Here is a 16,400-nt window from a genome sequence, read left to right as displayed (position 1 = left end):
AGCAGTAAGAGAAATTAGCTCATATATCTTAAAAAACCCAAAACAAACAGACTCCAACCTACCCCCCCTCCCCAACCTACACACCTCTCTGACAATAGCAAAACACAAGCTTCCAAAACCAGAAATCAGCAGAGACTGAAATTCTGCATCCCCGAATGCCATGCATGTATCTGCAGTATGTTTTACAGGTGTAATTAGAAGGGTTCTCTCCATCACATAAAAGCAAAATCCCTAAACAGTTACCTGTTCTAAATGGTTAAGATTTTCCATATTGTGTAGGGCACTCTGGTTTGCTGAGACACTGCAGGAGTATGGCCTTTCTCAAGCCTGGGTGGTCTGGTCACCTCTCCAGTCAGTGTTAAATTATGGATCAAAATAATACCAATAGACTGGCGATACTACCTTCAAACAAGCTTTATATTACATACTAGCTTTTCATAACATTTTCACTTTTTTTTTTTTTTTGACAGATATATGCATTTTATTTTCATTATTAGCTTCATTCTAGGTTTGAAGCATTTGTCCTGATGCTTATTTCTTGAATTTGTGCATGGGAAGGGCAGATATGGGGCTTCCAACAGCAGGTGAACAAAAGGTTGCCAAGTCACTGACCATAAATGAAATCAACAGATTTGCTTGCCTTTGTGTGCTGTCTGTGTCTCAATGGAATTATGCAGCTGCCCTGTGAAGCTGAAAAAACTGAAGCGTATATTCTCACAATGCATAAGCATACAACAGGATAAAAAGGAAAAAAATAAAGAATAATAATAATGAAAAAATCACTATCCCAGGAAAAAATATTTTATATCTGTAACTCAGGAAGGCAGAGGGTAATGCTCAAAAGCTTGTGGCATGTACCAAATCATCTTGCTTCTGGCACTCTCTTCTTCACCAAAATCTTCCACTGTACATGGAACTTATTCTAATTTGGAAAGCCCGATTCGACCCAGTCCTATTAAAATAAATCCTTTATAATTGCTAGATACAAGTTATTAATGTTTTGTTCGCATATCAGCAACATTCAAAGAACAAACTGTGCATGACGGATCCATTAAAGCATTCAGCCATTTATAAACTTCATAAAATTGTCCATCTGCCTGAAAGATGCATGAGCTCAATTTGGGAAAACAGCACATACAGAAGAGCCCCCAAAGTTGACTGAAATGTCTGGATAGTGATTTCTGAAAGCAATAAAATATTCCTTTTCAAGCTAATCAAAATTATAATTGTATTTCTGTAAAAGAAGATTTGTAACTAGACAATTTCATACGTCATTAATGCCTCCTGTGAGACATCCAAGATGCACAGAGCAATGAGCAAACACGCCTAAGTACACTTTTGATTTTTGACTGCACAAAATAAAAATCTGCATAAACACACACAACACTAAACAAAATAGATGCTTTTGGCAACAAGGCCTTCATTTACGCAGGATAAATTAAATAAATACAGATGATTGTGGAACTGCTTGCCATTAGCCAGGAAAGAATCATCAGAAACAAATGCTGTCAAATTATGTATTGTGTTATCTCAACAGAAAAGCATCGAGATTAAATGAATACAAATGAATTGCAGCTCTCTAATACTCATAGAAAATATTCTGTAGGCTTTTTTTATTTGTTTGTTTTGACAGAAATGGAATATACCAGAGCTTTAATGGAAACTGAAATTATTTTCTGTTTTACTCTATGTCTGAAGCAAGGTCAGAACAGCTATTAGAGCTCTTTAAACATTTCTGATTTTGTCAGGGTTACCAAATTAATAGGACAGGACAAACCTTTGTTCCCCACATATAAAGCTTTGAAGGCATTCATTTGCTAAACTCATTACAGGACTTTTCTTTCTCTAGGTTGTGTTAAGATTTGAAAATTAAACACTCACTAAGAAGCAGTCTAGAGAAGACATCAGCATTTAGTTTGGAAAAAAATTCATATAGGTAGGAACCAAATCAACATTCTTCCAGTCATCTCCTAGAGAAATTATTAGAAGCTGCTATCTGCACCTAGTATCTAACTGTAAGGGCTTTTACAGGTCAATAATCAGTGTTTTACTACCAGAACTCTGGGTTTAAAATTCTCTTACAAGTGATCATGATTTCCTGATTTGGTTATACTTTCCCTTATACTGCCCACCTTTATTTCTCACCTGTATGTCAAGTTTGGTACCACTGAATGAACAGGAAAATAACAGCTCATTTATGCTATTGGTAATATATTTAGAATAATGTCAGTAGATCTCAGGCTTACCCATGATTTGCAAACGGTGGGGGTGAGGGGGACAACGGACGGAACAAAACAAACCACTAAACATTTATAATATGGTTAAATAATGTAAAAGGTTTTCTGAAGTTATTTTCTTTAAAATGCATAAAATGTAACTCATGGCATGCACAATCTTATTGTTTGTTGTTTTAAGGATGTCAGTATTTCGCTTAGTGATTATAAGCCTGCTTGAAACTCTGCATTCAGGAAAGGGGAAAGATATTTTTAACATCTACTTTGGTAAACTCAAATGTTGCAATTAAGACAACCCTGACTGTAACAAACTACCATATTCAGAAAGACTACTAGGATGTTAATTCTAAAGCTTGTCACACCTTATTAAACTGCATTTAACTTTGAAAACTGAAAGCTGCTAGCCCTTTCTGCGTACAATGAGAAGATAATGAGTTATTTAAAGTAAGGATAACATTGAAACAAGTCAGGTATGGAACACATCATGAATAAATTTAGATTGTAAATTAAAAGAAAGCTTCTAAATAACAGACAACTAATGTTTGGCAAGAACCCTTTATGTTGATACTAGGGCAAAACCTAGTTGATTAGCTCATGAAAAACAATACCATAGAAAGATCTCAGGCCTGTACTCCTGATGCCTAATAAAAAAGAACCACCCAGAAAAGAATTTGGTCAGTTTAAATGGACAGTTTGCAAGAGGTCCAAAGCAATGGACTTCAACTGCTATCCCACATCATCTGACTAGAGGTTTTCAAGCTGAACACTTTATTCAGGAGACATATTATCCAAAGATGTAAAAGTTAACTGACATCTCTGTTACACTTCTCACTGAAGTTGTGGAAGTAATACATTTGGAGTACTAGCTAAGAACTGCTAAATGCCAGTGAGATTCCCAAGATCACCTAATTCACAGCATCAACTCTGACATTAAAAAAAAAAAAAAAAAAAGAATTTTCTTGAAACTTATAACACTAAAAGAGAGGAAGGAATATAGGGAAATGTGAAAGGGCTATATCTTTTACATTTTTTCAGCTACTAATGTGCATCTTTTCCATAGTTCATCAATTACGAAAGCTGAAGAAAGTAACCATGAGCTAATTGTTCAAGTCTCTTGTCAAGTTGTTTAATGTATCACTGCAATATAATAATGCTTTTTCAAGTGGAAAGTAAACAGCTGATGTTTGAGAGAAAAGCCAATGTAGAAACTAATGTTTACTCAGCTTTAGAAATTTTCTTTCGTATTTATGAGATCAAATTTGAGTATTCCACATGAAGAATTTTAAAATAATTTAATTTCAGCCATAATTCAATTTAACCTTAAAGAAACATAAATCAAAGCTGGGATACATAGTAGAAAATACAAAAAAAAACCCCACAAAAACTAGAATGCATTTGATTTACTACATAAATAAATATGTTTCTAGTATTTCAAGATTACTCAAAGTGCATATACTGATTTATTTCAGAATCTACTTCGGATATCTTGTGAATGACACTCCATACAGGTTGACACACAGAGAACACAACCTTGCTAAGTACAGGCTGCCCATTGCTACCACCTTGTTCCTATCTTCAAAATTCTTCGCACATTACACGAGAAAGGGATGCAGCCTACAGCCATCAGCATGATGCACACCCAGCAAGCATTTCACAGGGGGAGCAAGACAAGGAAGGCTGACAAATGTTCTGACTCCACAAGTACTCAAAAGTGAAATTGCTTATCTATTATAACCAATTCAAGGAAAAATGTGAAAAATAAAAATTTGTTTTCATATTAATATTGCATGACTGGAGTTTTCATTTTTACAGCTGAGTTGTATTTGAGTTGCCCGAGTGCAGGCAGCATTGGGATGTGGGGGTACTCCTAACTTTCTCTCACAGCAGCCACGTTCCAGATCTATTCCATCTAGGCGAACTGCACAATTTCAACTAATTGAAGTTCCTCCCACCTCTCCCTTTCTCATAACATGACAATATTCTTTCACTCCAGCAAATGAAAAGCATTTTGAGATGGGCTGCAGATGCCTTCAAGATGACCATTATTCTGCTGACCTGAACTCTCCTCAACCTCAGGGCAACTCTTTCTTTTCCCATCGGTAAAGCCATTCTGTCAAGTCAGAACGCCTTCAGTAATGAAAGTGCTATTGCAAGGCACATCAAGGAGTTGAAGGCAAACACCTGTACTCTAATTTCAGAGTAAAAACTACATAACAGTAATCATAATATTAAATAATCAAAATTGAGAACAGACAGTGAAGAACAAAAAACTTGGTATTACGGATTCAAATCAGTTTATTCCAACTCATGCTCGGATATCTTTTAAATTGTACTTGTTACTTGTCACACTAACAGTACTTTATTTTGACCAGAAACAACCCCAAGTTTAATAAAATTCAAATAACATCTGTGAGTGCATTATAGAGAAAATGAAAGAGGCATTTTATAGCTCAATACCCCAAGTATAAAAATATAAATCCTGTGTTTAGTTAGATCTCTAGTCAATATAGACATCTTGAAATTGAATTTTTTTGTTTCTTTTTTTTTTTTTTAAATCTCCTTTAAATATAGTGATGTATTGTTTTATCAACTTTGGATAAAAAGACTTAACTTTTAACCCTATATGAGGGTCAGTCACAATTTTTCTGACGTAGTGTACATGAAGCAGTAATATACTAACATTAAGGTCAACATTGCTTCAAAATTTTGCTGTATGAAACTCTGCTCCTGTAAAGGTTTGCTTACCCTATCAGTGACATGAACAGTGCAGCTGAAGTTGCTGGGATCACTCTGGGTGTTCCAGGATGTTACATTAAGCAGGGGTGAAGCCACCACAACTTCTTTAGGGAGTAGAAAACATCTGTCTTTACCTTTGTATAGTTACTTGACGGCAGCAATAGGTTCCCCAGCTGGAAAGGCTATGTGTTTCATGTATAACTATTCAGCTATAAACCTAATAGACATGTGGATTCACACTTACTTTCTTTATGTTTCTTATGTCTACGTAAGTTAGGTCTAGTATTGCAAATACTTGCCAACACCATGGTTAATGAGAGCACACTTAGCTTGACAAGAGTTTTCAAGATAGCTATGTTAGCTCTCAAATACCTAGGGTGTCAGCACCTACATTTGGGATGACTTCTGGATGACCCCGATTCACTTGCAAGTCCTCTTTCCAGGTATCGTGTCTACTGCAAGAATCACACTGTAATTGACAGGGTCACCAAGCAGCCTTATTACTTGGCTCATTAATCCTTCCCAGGTTAAGAGGTAAAAACTGGGCTGGTCTAACAGACACAGTATTGCCTCTTGTTCCCAGCAGTCTCTCTTCTGTCCACAGTATACCACAAGGACAGATACTTCAAGGAGACAGCAATAGTAAACACAGAGTGCTCTTCTGTGGCAAGACAAGTCTGCATGTGATTTGACATTGCAGGCACGGATTGCTCCTTGCAAGCCACTTGCAGGTTCCCCAGTCTCCAGTTACTTTAAAATATGGCAAGATCTGGCCTAGCACTTTTGGCTGATTGGAAACTTACTTCAGTGAACCACTCCCTACTGACATAACAATGCTTTTCACCAGAAACTTCTCTGGCAGAGTTGTATTTTCAGTAAACCTAGGAAGGATGGGTGGGGGCGGGTGGAGGAAGAACAAAATTCCATTTGCAAAAGCACACACTTGTTTAATTGCTATTTTCGTTATAGGTCCACACAGACACTCACAGTTTGTCCTTACTTAAAAAAAAACAAAAAAAACAAAAAACCAAAAAAAACCCACCAAACTATTTCAAATATTTCAGAACTAAATCAAGCACCAAGCCTCATCCAAGGACATTTATTAGCATTTATTTTCTTAATACCTGACATTTCTTTTTATTAACCGTACCCAGCAGTTTGCTTGAGAAAGTTATAACACCACACCCGGATTTTGGTGTTAGGATAGGAATAACACTGGCTGTCTCTCAAAGTTCTTGCGAATGTGATACACAAAATATAGTGATCAAAAAGATAATGCAACTCCTCATGCCTCCTATTAGAGTAAGCATGCTTCAAATTCAATGTTCACCACTTAGTTTGGTTTTCATTCTCAGCTGTTTCAAAATGAAGCAGATCTCTCCAGTCTGTACCAAATGACTGGTGTTCTCCAGAGGACTGTTGTATATCGAAGTCAGTTTGATTTAAGTGCACTGGTATAAATATTGATGTACACATACTACAGCACTAACAAATTGTTTTCATCTGTAAAGCTAAAACAGAATTAGCCTTAATTTTTCAACTGAATTATTTCAGTTTAGTACTCAGTCAAGGCAACAGATTTCTGTGCACCTTTATCCCATTCCTTTTTAAATCTCAACACTTGTCCAGTCTATCCTACTGTACAGCAGGTCATTTCCAAAGTTTTTCCTATTGTATAAACTTCTAACCATGGGACATCTTACGTAGGTAGCAGAAAGTTGTGTCAGCACAGCTCTCCTATGATAGGTACTTATCCTGTACAACATAATGCCAGAGGGATGGTTAAGCTAGCACCAGTTCCAAAAGCAGCCTAGTCTCATAAGCACGGCATTTCTCCTGAGCTCATTAACCTTACTCAGCAGCAGCTGGGCACTTGTAACTTCACTTGGAGCCCCCATTTTTGGGATAGCAATACCGGTAGAAGCAGGGATGTTCCTGCTTCTGCCCTTCTCCTCCCACTTTTTTTATGTTCTGCCGCAAAGGGGTATTCTAGTCACATAAGCAATGCTCATTATGCTCAGTGTCCCATATGATCACAGCATGAAGAACAACAACAGAACAACCAAAACAAAAACCCTCACCATCAAATACAAACCCAGTGATCTGTCACGAAATATTGCCATAAAATTACTTGCACAGAATTATTTTCCTGTATTTATAAAAGCTTGTTTCTTAGCTTTCTGAGAAGCCAGGCAGTCAGACAGCCGCTAACTTGCCATCAAGAGCAATCATGGTCCTCAGCCCCTCCATTCACCACCACTGCTGCCTGCACACATTCCATTCATGGCAGCTAGGGCTCCTCTCCCACTTCCAGTACGTCTTGTCCAGGTTCTGATTTCTGTTCCTACCAAACACTTCTTAGTTATACCCTTTCTATTCAAAGGAAAGGCATGTCACAGCACATTCTTCTGGCTGTAGCAAGTTTGGCCATACACAGCACCAGGAGGCGATCCCAGACACCTTCCCATTAAAAATTAATAATGTCCCATTCCTTGACCTACTGTGTCTCTGGGAAGAGTGCCAACGAGCTGTGTCCACGTACTCCTTTGGATGCGTTCAGCATGGACGTTCTTAGAAGTGTTGTGTTTGGTGCCCCAATTCCCACAGGCATACACTTCTTTGAGAAGGGTGTTCAGTTTTTAGAGGTGGGCACACACCCGAGTTCAAAAGTATAGTCTTTGATATATAAAGGTGGAGAACTATTGATATTTAAGAAAAATAAATCACTTGTGTAACCTTAAAGAGCTCAGCTTAAAAGAAAAGTCATTGAACAATTATATACCGTCTTGTAAAATAGGCTCCTAAACTTAAGGAAAGGGACAGATTTAAAAGCATTTTCTTTGGTAGATGCTGACTTTCAGAATATTACAACATCCTCTTCTGATTTTCTTTTTAAAGTGTTGTATATTTTGACAACAACGGCAATTTTTTTTGAGAAGTGTGTTTTCACCATATCGGAATTGGCAGTCTATAGCAGAGGTTTCCTATGACAAGATAGGCATTCATACAATATAACCATCACTTTCATTTCATTAGAAAAGTTATATCCAGCCATAATATGAAGCCAAGCATCCATGAATTGGAATCACAAGTGACATGTTACATAAACTAGCTGTCTGCAAGTAAAACACAGGGAATTTCATCTTTATGCAACCAGTAGCATGTATTTGAGTGGGAAGCTGTGCAATCTGACACTCTGACAGAACTGCTTTGCTTTTAGCACAAACTCCCTTACCCTACCATTATTGTATATCATCAATATAATTTACAGAACTACAGGTCAAAAAATTAAAAAGTTCAAAAAATAAAAATAAAATAAAATCAGACAACTTCTATATGGCCAAAAGGGGTTTGGCAGGCTATTAGGGTAATTGGGCCATAGATCAGATCTTCCTCCATGTTCACACAAGGCAAAGCACATCACTGCCATTGAATTTCACTGACCAGCTAAATCAAGCCCTGATCAAGTCATCACAGGTTGGTTTTGCAGACTGACCTGCATGTTATTAATCTGGGCTATTCACAGAACAGAGGTGTGGCATAAAGCACGTGGCACCTGATATGGGACAGTATAATCTCTGAAAATCAAATGAGTAGTGGTGCAGAAAACAGAGCTAAGCAAGATGACAGAGATAGGAGAACATGATAGGTGACAAAATGAGAAGGGACTGGCTTATCAACATGAATGAAAATTTCCCAGTTTGTCATTTTGCACCAAACCATCAGTTCATTGCCAGTGACAGAAACTAGTTCTGTCCTGCAAGAAGCTGTTGGCTGCTTTCCAATTTTTTTCCTTGGCAAATCTGATCACTTTTTTGCCAACTAAAAAAGCATCCAATAATTGTTACTGCTAATAAACTCATTGTTGGCTGTGGCATTGTTTATTTTTTCTTACAATAGATGCTATACAGGTTAGAGAACTATGGGGTAAAGTAAAAATGTTTGGTAAGTCAACTTTACAGGCATGGGCACATGCTGTGTTACTAAGTTCACAGGCCTCACTATGCTAATAAAGTCATTACAACACAAAAGGAATCAAGGTTGATATACAAACCTATCATGTGTTGGCAACTGACATGAATTAAGCCAATTTATGTTACCCCAAAGTTTTAAAACATTAATTAGAATTTTTAGTATTACTTTGTAAATGCAAGTTGTTCCATAATAGAACCAATGAAAATTTCCTTCATTTTTCATTTTGTCCTTTCCTCCAAAACTGTTGCCCACATTCTGCTTCTTGCCATGTTTTCAGAGATCAGTCTGCAACAGACCGTAACTTCGGGGCAAACTACGATGACAATAAACACCCCATCCTCAAAAATAAACCTGCAAACCAACTGCCCCCCCATTTTGAAACCCCCTCACACACAAAAAAAAAAACCCACCACCACCACCAACGAAAACAAACCACAAAAAAACCTCCCAGAAAAAAGCCACTTTCCACAAGGCTCATTTTCCCAGGAACCAGGCTCACAATACCAGAGGTGCACACAAAGCCACTGCAAAGATAGCCGACACAGGTATGGTGGTACCTCCAACATAAGAGGTGTTGGTTTTCCATGGCAGACAACGCTTACTGAAACTGATAGATCTTTAATTTACACAGAGTTTAGAATACAGGGCTTGCATGAATCAGGCACTGCAATTGCAACCCAAAATCCATCACAAAGTCAGAGACATTCTGCTTACCTGAGTATGCAAAGGCATGTATATCATTAAACTTCTGTGAAAAAGCTACGGTACTTGGCCCTAGAACTGAGTTATTCAGTGGAAGTCTCTAGCGAAGAACTGACTGCTAAATCAGTTGGGAAGAGTAAAAACATTCTTAAACTTAAATGTCTGCCAGCACACAGCATAGGCAGTTCCCTTATTAATAGTTTCCTAAGGCAAACTAAGTAAAAGTCTAATACTTGCCTTTCTTTTATAGAGCTTGTTAAGTGACACTGTATTTCTTCTATGCATAGTAAAACTCCTGTGAACTCTAGATTCAGTTCCCTTTCATCTTGCCAGCACACCACCATTTGGCCATTTGTGTTTACAATGTAAATCAAAAATGTTATTTTTGCTGAAATGAAGAGTTCCACTAATTCAATTTTCTCCCTCCCATTCCTTCATCATTTTTAAGTATACAAACTCTCTATAAAATATATGAATAAAGATACTTTGCAACTTTGGGTACTTATATTGAAATCTACATTTCCTTCCAACTGTCACAGATGATTTTCTATATTCATGTAGTTTTTTTATATTAAATTTGTACCTAGCCAAATATTGCATTTCCAAATTTCATAACATTTGCTTACCTCCCTCTTAATACCAAGTCTCTAGTCTGTATTATATTAATATTTAAAAAGGTGCATCTGTCCTTTTATAACCTCTAAATGTCATAATTTATGGTGAATATTATGCATGAACTATCTAAAGTTTTTGGGTTGATCACAAAAGCCAAAGAAGTGAATACGAATAAAATGAAGGCGCACAGGTAATTTTGCAGACAAACCAGCAAACTGCTGAGTACCCGGCTGTGCACTAAAACATTTTCATCATCTGTTATCATAAGTTCTTTATGTGCATTTCAGTATTTATATTTGCATTAGTTAAGGAAACTAAAAAGCACCAGCATTTTTATCCATCTTTTAAACCGCTTTCAAGCTTCTACTTTTTCTCATCTACTCTGTTTCTAACAAGGACTGGCTTTGCATAACAACTTCTTAGACTTTAGTAAAAAGGAAAGGTTTGATTAGTGGAACACCCTAGGGAAAAACATTTGTCATTGAATCACTACTTCCAAAATAACAGTGCTATTGAAATATCACATTCTCACTTTCAACTATCTACAAGTGATGTTTAGGATCCTACCAGAAAACTCTGTAATACCAAGTTGTGGAACAAGTATAGCATACACAGTATCACTTAAATAGTATATAACTGATTTCACAAAAGCAAGTAATAGCCATTTGTCAGCTATTTGACATATGAAGCTTCATGGAGAAATTATACAATGAGAAAAAGGCATACAGATCTATCACTAATCATTACACTGCTTCAACACCGCAGTAAACTTCGCTTGCAATGGTTTTACCAGTTTTGACAACTGAACACACTTATATTTAATTTTTGACCTAATCTGTCTTCAATGTCTTTCATACAAGTCTTCTTAATAGGTTTCTTTCAGATTTTCAAATGAGACGCTTATGTTAAGCATTTCCGTGCTATATGAACCACTTCTTCCAGCTGAAAACTGTTCCACTGAAAAGTTAGATAGGTTTATGCAACTGGAAAGGAAGAAGACTCAGCAGATTCTTATAGTGTTGTAAGAATTAAGAAGGAATTAATATTACAGCTAATATTTACTGCCAAAATACTTTCAGCCAGCAACAGAACCCAAGTTAGGGCAGGCAAGAAAGAGCAATACAAGTTACAGTATTCCCTGTTTACTGGCATTAACTCTTTTTCTAATAACTGGGAAGTAGATAAGCTTTCTAAAACATTAACACATTTAGAAGTATTTCAACAATAGTCAGTATGATCACCATTAAAAAAAAAGCTACAGCATCACCATATTGAGCAAGCATAGCCTCAATAGCTGCGCTCTCAGTATAAGAAGCATTTTTAGTTGTCAGGTACCTCATAAAACCAACTTACAGACTTCCATGTAATTTGTTTACTACTAGGAAATTGTTAGCCTGCAGAAAAATTCTTGTGCTGCTCTACACTTCTTGTTTTGAAAACTTTCATCCATGGTCTAGATTCTATAAACACAGGATAGCCAGAGCTGTATTCACTTTACAATTTGACTTAAATTACATTACAGATAGAGAAGCAGTTCATCAAAGGACATATTGCAACTAAACCAGCAGATATGAGAGGGTAAGATAAATGTGCGCAGCATTAATCTTTCTAGCCCCTGAAATATCAAGTTAAAAAAAAAAAAAAAATCTTACAAAAATGATTCCACTGCAGCACTGCACTAATATTCCTCTTGTTCACCCAGGGGCTACTCACAATTGTAGGTCACAAATCTGCTCCTCTAAGTTCCTAGCTGAAGCAAAGGTTTTACTTAAGACATTAGCAAAGAGCACCATTCTCTTTTTCACTATCAATCTACTTAGAACAAGGCTCACATACATGCTAGCAACTGATGCTTCAACAGAAACAACCAGAAACACCCCAAATGGTAAAAAAAAAAAAAAAAAAAAAAGTCAAAGCTCTTCATGCTTGAAGTCCTAAAAGATGTACAGAAATTTGAAAGAAAAACTGTTTCCCAGTTCCATATCACTGTTATGGATGAATTTTACCCAAGAAATTGTAAAATTTCTTTTAAGGAACTTCAGAGCATTGATTTCTTGTGTTGCATTCAAGAAGTAATGATGGCAAAGGTCACTAAGCAATTGCAGTTTTCTTAATTGTACTATAAGCAGATGATGTAAATTTTGATTAACTATTCTGAAGCAGTTTTTCACATTCCATTCAAAAAAGTCTCATTTCTCTGTATGGCTACTTTGAACCAGTATATGACTGTCTAACTCAATAAAATTCCAGGATTAAAATCTAATGAGTTGCATCCAAAAATGGTCAAAGCTAATAGGTTTTCTGAGTAAAAGTGAAGCCTAAGGAAAAGATGTTAAAACACTAAAGTTTGCAGTATTTCAGAAATAATATATTCAAAATACTACATTAAATAAAGGACAATGAACAGTTCACAGTCTCTTCCCTTTGACGTGAATTTCAGTATTCATGCAAAGTAAAACCAAAGCCACTTATACGCACTTATTCCAGCTAACAATCAAACAGTGCTTCAAGGTAAGCAGTCCAGCAGGTACAATCTCCTCACTTTTTGCCTCCCTTTAGTTTCTATACAGACCACACTGCATTATAAATTTCAAGTTAAAATAAAACCAGTTGGGCCTTACCTCTGTCACTGAAGTCATCCACAAGAATGATTTCTGCTATCAGGCTGTCTGGAGTGCGGTTGATAATACTGTGTATTGTTCGCAAGAGTGAAGTCCAGCCTTCGTTATGAAATGGGATAATTATGCTAGTATTGGGTAGCTTTTCCAAGTACACCTTGTGCTTACAGCTGGAGAGAAAAAAAAAATAATTGTATAAGCATACTGAAAAGTCTAAGTTGGCAAATACTGCCATCCATTTGGGCCATTCAGCCATCATGATTTCTGGCATAAAATCCAACAGTGTAATCAAGCAGTACTGTTATGTGACAATAACTGGCTCGTTTAAAATATTTATATTGCTTACAACATACAATAAATCTGAACAACAACAGAATTTAAGCACGCTGGCTGGAATTAGATTCTTTTCCTGGAAACTTCTTCTTGCAAAATGACAGAGGGCATATCTTCTACAACATTATTTCCAGAAAACAAATCCTCTTATAAGAAAGAATTCTGAAACATAGTATGAAGCAAAAGAAAATCGGAAATGATCTTCTTTTTGTCCATAGCAGACAGAATTTTTAAAAGCAGTCTACAAGGGACAAATTCTAGAAAACAACTCAGTATTATTATCCTGGCTCACACATACAATATGCAAAACAGCAACATCCACAAATACAACTCCAACCTCACATCTAGATATCCAAAATGATTGCTCCTACTAAATACAGAGATAAAACAACACATGATTCTGAAGATGCAGACTGATACAAGCAAGAAAATAAACAACCTTTCATTTTTGAAAGGAAAGCACTGCACCTTCAGCATCTTAATTGAACAGTATCTACGTAATATCAGTGCTTGACCTTACCATTTTTAATATTGACTTGTTTACATATTTGAGCAAAAATCCCATTCTTTAAAAATAAATAATGGCCTTGTAATTCAGTTTATCCTAATAGCTGAGAATATTTCATGAATAATGTTTAGGTTACTGAAACTGATAGGATCTCATCTTTCATGTTTTGTTGAAAAAGTGGGAAAAGGGACACATTCCTTTGTTAACACGGCATGGCATTTTCAGCTCTGGGGACAAAGTAACTGAATGATTTCTCATTCCTCACGAGAAAGTCACACCCTGAGAAAGGTATCCCTACAAGCAGAAACATGTCAGCTTTGTGATAAACGAACAAAAGCAACAAAAAAGGAAAAAAGTTTAGACTTGCCACTCCTAGGTATAAAAAAGTACAGATATCTCTGCTGCTTTTCAGAAAGAATAACTATGCATATCAAATACTGCTGTAGGTTATAATGTTGATTTACATGTATTTGCAGCTTAGTTTGCATTTCCACTTTATAAATGTCACTTAGAAATCAATATTTACCAATTTATTGTACAGCTACCACACTGAAGAAATGTTCCAAAGAAATAACAAAAACTCATAGCTACTACAGTTGTATTTGCAAAATATTAACTGTTATGTAGGTGTGAATAAACAATCAAGATTTTGGATATTCTCCTAAAAAATAATACCTAAATTTGTAATTCAGACATTTCTTCCTAAAATGTGGCAACAATGAATTTAATGACAAGCCATTTGCAAAAATAATACTTCGAAACTTTTTAATAAGCAGCTTGCCAGTAGAACATATATGCACACTGGAAAAAGGACAGTTGCTTTACAAGAATGTAAAGTTCCGGAGAAAACAGTGCTCATTACCTAGTGACAGAAAAGGCTAAGTATGTATTCTAACATTTGGGGGGGGGGGGGGGGGGAAGTTCACTGCAGCAATAGAATTAAGCAAAAATTCCTTTTCTTATCTGTGGGCAGAAGTACAACAAAGGAAGCCCATTATTAATATGTAACTGTTTCAGCTGGCAAATTAAGAACACCACCACCTACTGTTACCAGCTGTTTGCCAACAAAAATGCTTCTTGGACTAGAACAAATGCAACTACTATACATGCATGTAATTCTTATGCTGTTCCTGAAAGCAAGATTCTTCCTTTAGCATTTTTAACTCCCAGTAAGTATGATTTTCAAACTAATAAGTTCTCCATCTCCATAAAAGCCCAAGCCAACAAAAATAACACAAAAACAAGTAAAAGAACCCTACACATCAGACTACAACTTCTAAAGGGTAAGGGGAAAAAGTAATACCCAAAACACCCAAATACATCAGAATGTTGTTTCTTTTTAAAAATGTTGCCCCTCCTGTATAACAATATACCTTTTGAAAGAGTTTGTACTGAAATTTGTGTAGTTGTATGGTCCATATTGTAAGCTTAAGAGTATACAGATGGGGAAAGTCATTGGATTTGGATATTCTCACTGATGATTTCAGAGTAATTCCATATTCTAAGTGATGAGAAAGAGAAGCAACATCAATGGACCTATTTCATACTTCCTACAGAACAGATTGCTCTATTAACCCTAAAAGAAAACCATACTTAGAAGACAGAAGAGGAAAACATCTTACGTTTTCTGAACGTGTCTTTATCATTCCACTTAGACCTTTAATCCTCATTTATATTTACTTTTACTTTGATAGTCATTCCAAAGGTACCTGGCTAAATGTGAGTTGATTTCTAGTAAGAGCCACAAACCACCAAAATGCCATTTTCCTACTTTTCTCAAAAAAAAACTGGTCATATTCTCAAATTCATAGAAACGAAACCTTAAATTTTGTCATCTTCTGCTGTTAAGACAGTCTGTTAAGTTTCATAGTGGTGGTCTACTTGCCTTTCCTCAGCAAGTTATATTCTGCTCATTTTTAGCCCCTTGCTCTCTGACATGAGACTAACTGTAACAGAAGATCACTACGTTTTAGAAGGCATAACACAGAAATCCATTTTATTTGAAGTTCTATTCAGCATTATCTATAGCAGAGTATAGCTGGCTCTGTGCTGTGATGGGCTGCAGGACAGATCTGACGGATAGCTGTAATGCTCAGGAAAGGCCCATGAATTGCAATAAAGATGCAGTTAGACATCCACTGCTGAGACATTGGATTTACCAAGAGAATAATTATATATGCCTGCAACATTTGTTCAGAGTCCATCAGTGTGGTTCTTCATATCCTGCATTTTAGAAGCGATGCCAATTCCAATGGCTGCCAGAAGACTACTGGGAAGCACAGACGTTGCTTCTTGTAAGCCATTGCTAGTCTTAGAAATAATGATCAGGTCTTTCTGCCTAGAAGAGAGAACTAGTTATCAGATCACTAGGTCAGAGCGAAGTCCATAGTCATATATCATTATATTTATATTAATGGTGCCTACAACATAGAATAAACCAGTCTAGGTAGATATGCGATTCATGTATTAAGCAGAAAAGATAACAGTTTTTACATGCAACAGTAACTGACATAAATCCGTAAAACTTGAAATACTAGCTAAGATGACATACTAATGAGAATGATATTTAAAACCAAGAAGCATAAGCTACTAGAAAGATACTTTTACCATTAACTGCAACAATTTTGCATCAGCAAAGATTTTTAGAAGTGTTCTTTCAACACTAGTTCATTATAAAAA

At 36.2% G+C, this 16,400-nt stretch overlaps 1 protein-coding gene across 1 annotated transcript in view; it reads right to left on the bottom strand.

Moving 5' to 3' along the window:
- GALNTL6 (polypeptide N-acetylgalactosaminyltransferase like 6) overlaps positions 1 to 16,400 on the bottom strand; it is a gene marked incomplete at both ends in the record, with an annotated part of 483,371 nt that overhangs the window by 256,185 nt on the left and 210,786 nt on the right. Inside the window, one exon of the mRNA XM_082315259.1 lies at positions 12,884 to 13,050. Within this exon, the coding sequence (XP_082171385.1) occupies positions 12,884 to 13,050 (167 nt within the window). The remainder of the gene's footprint in view (positions 1 to 12,883; positions 13,051 to 16,400) is intronic.

The sequence above is a fragment of the Platalea leucorodia genome, assembly GCF_965183815.1.
Source record: "Platalea leucorodia genome assembly, chromosome: 6".
NCBI classification, from domain to species: Eukaryota; Metazoa; Chordata; class Aves; order Pelecaniformes; family Threskiornithidae; genus Platalea; species Platalea leucorodia.
The sequence above is the reverse complement of the archived record's forward strand: the minus strand, read 5'-3'. Positions and strand labels throughout refer to the sequence as shown.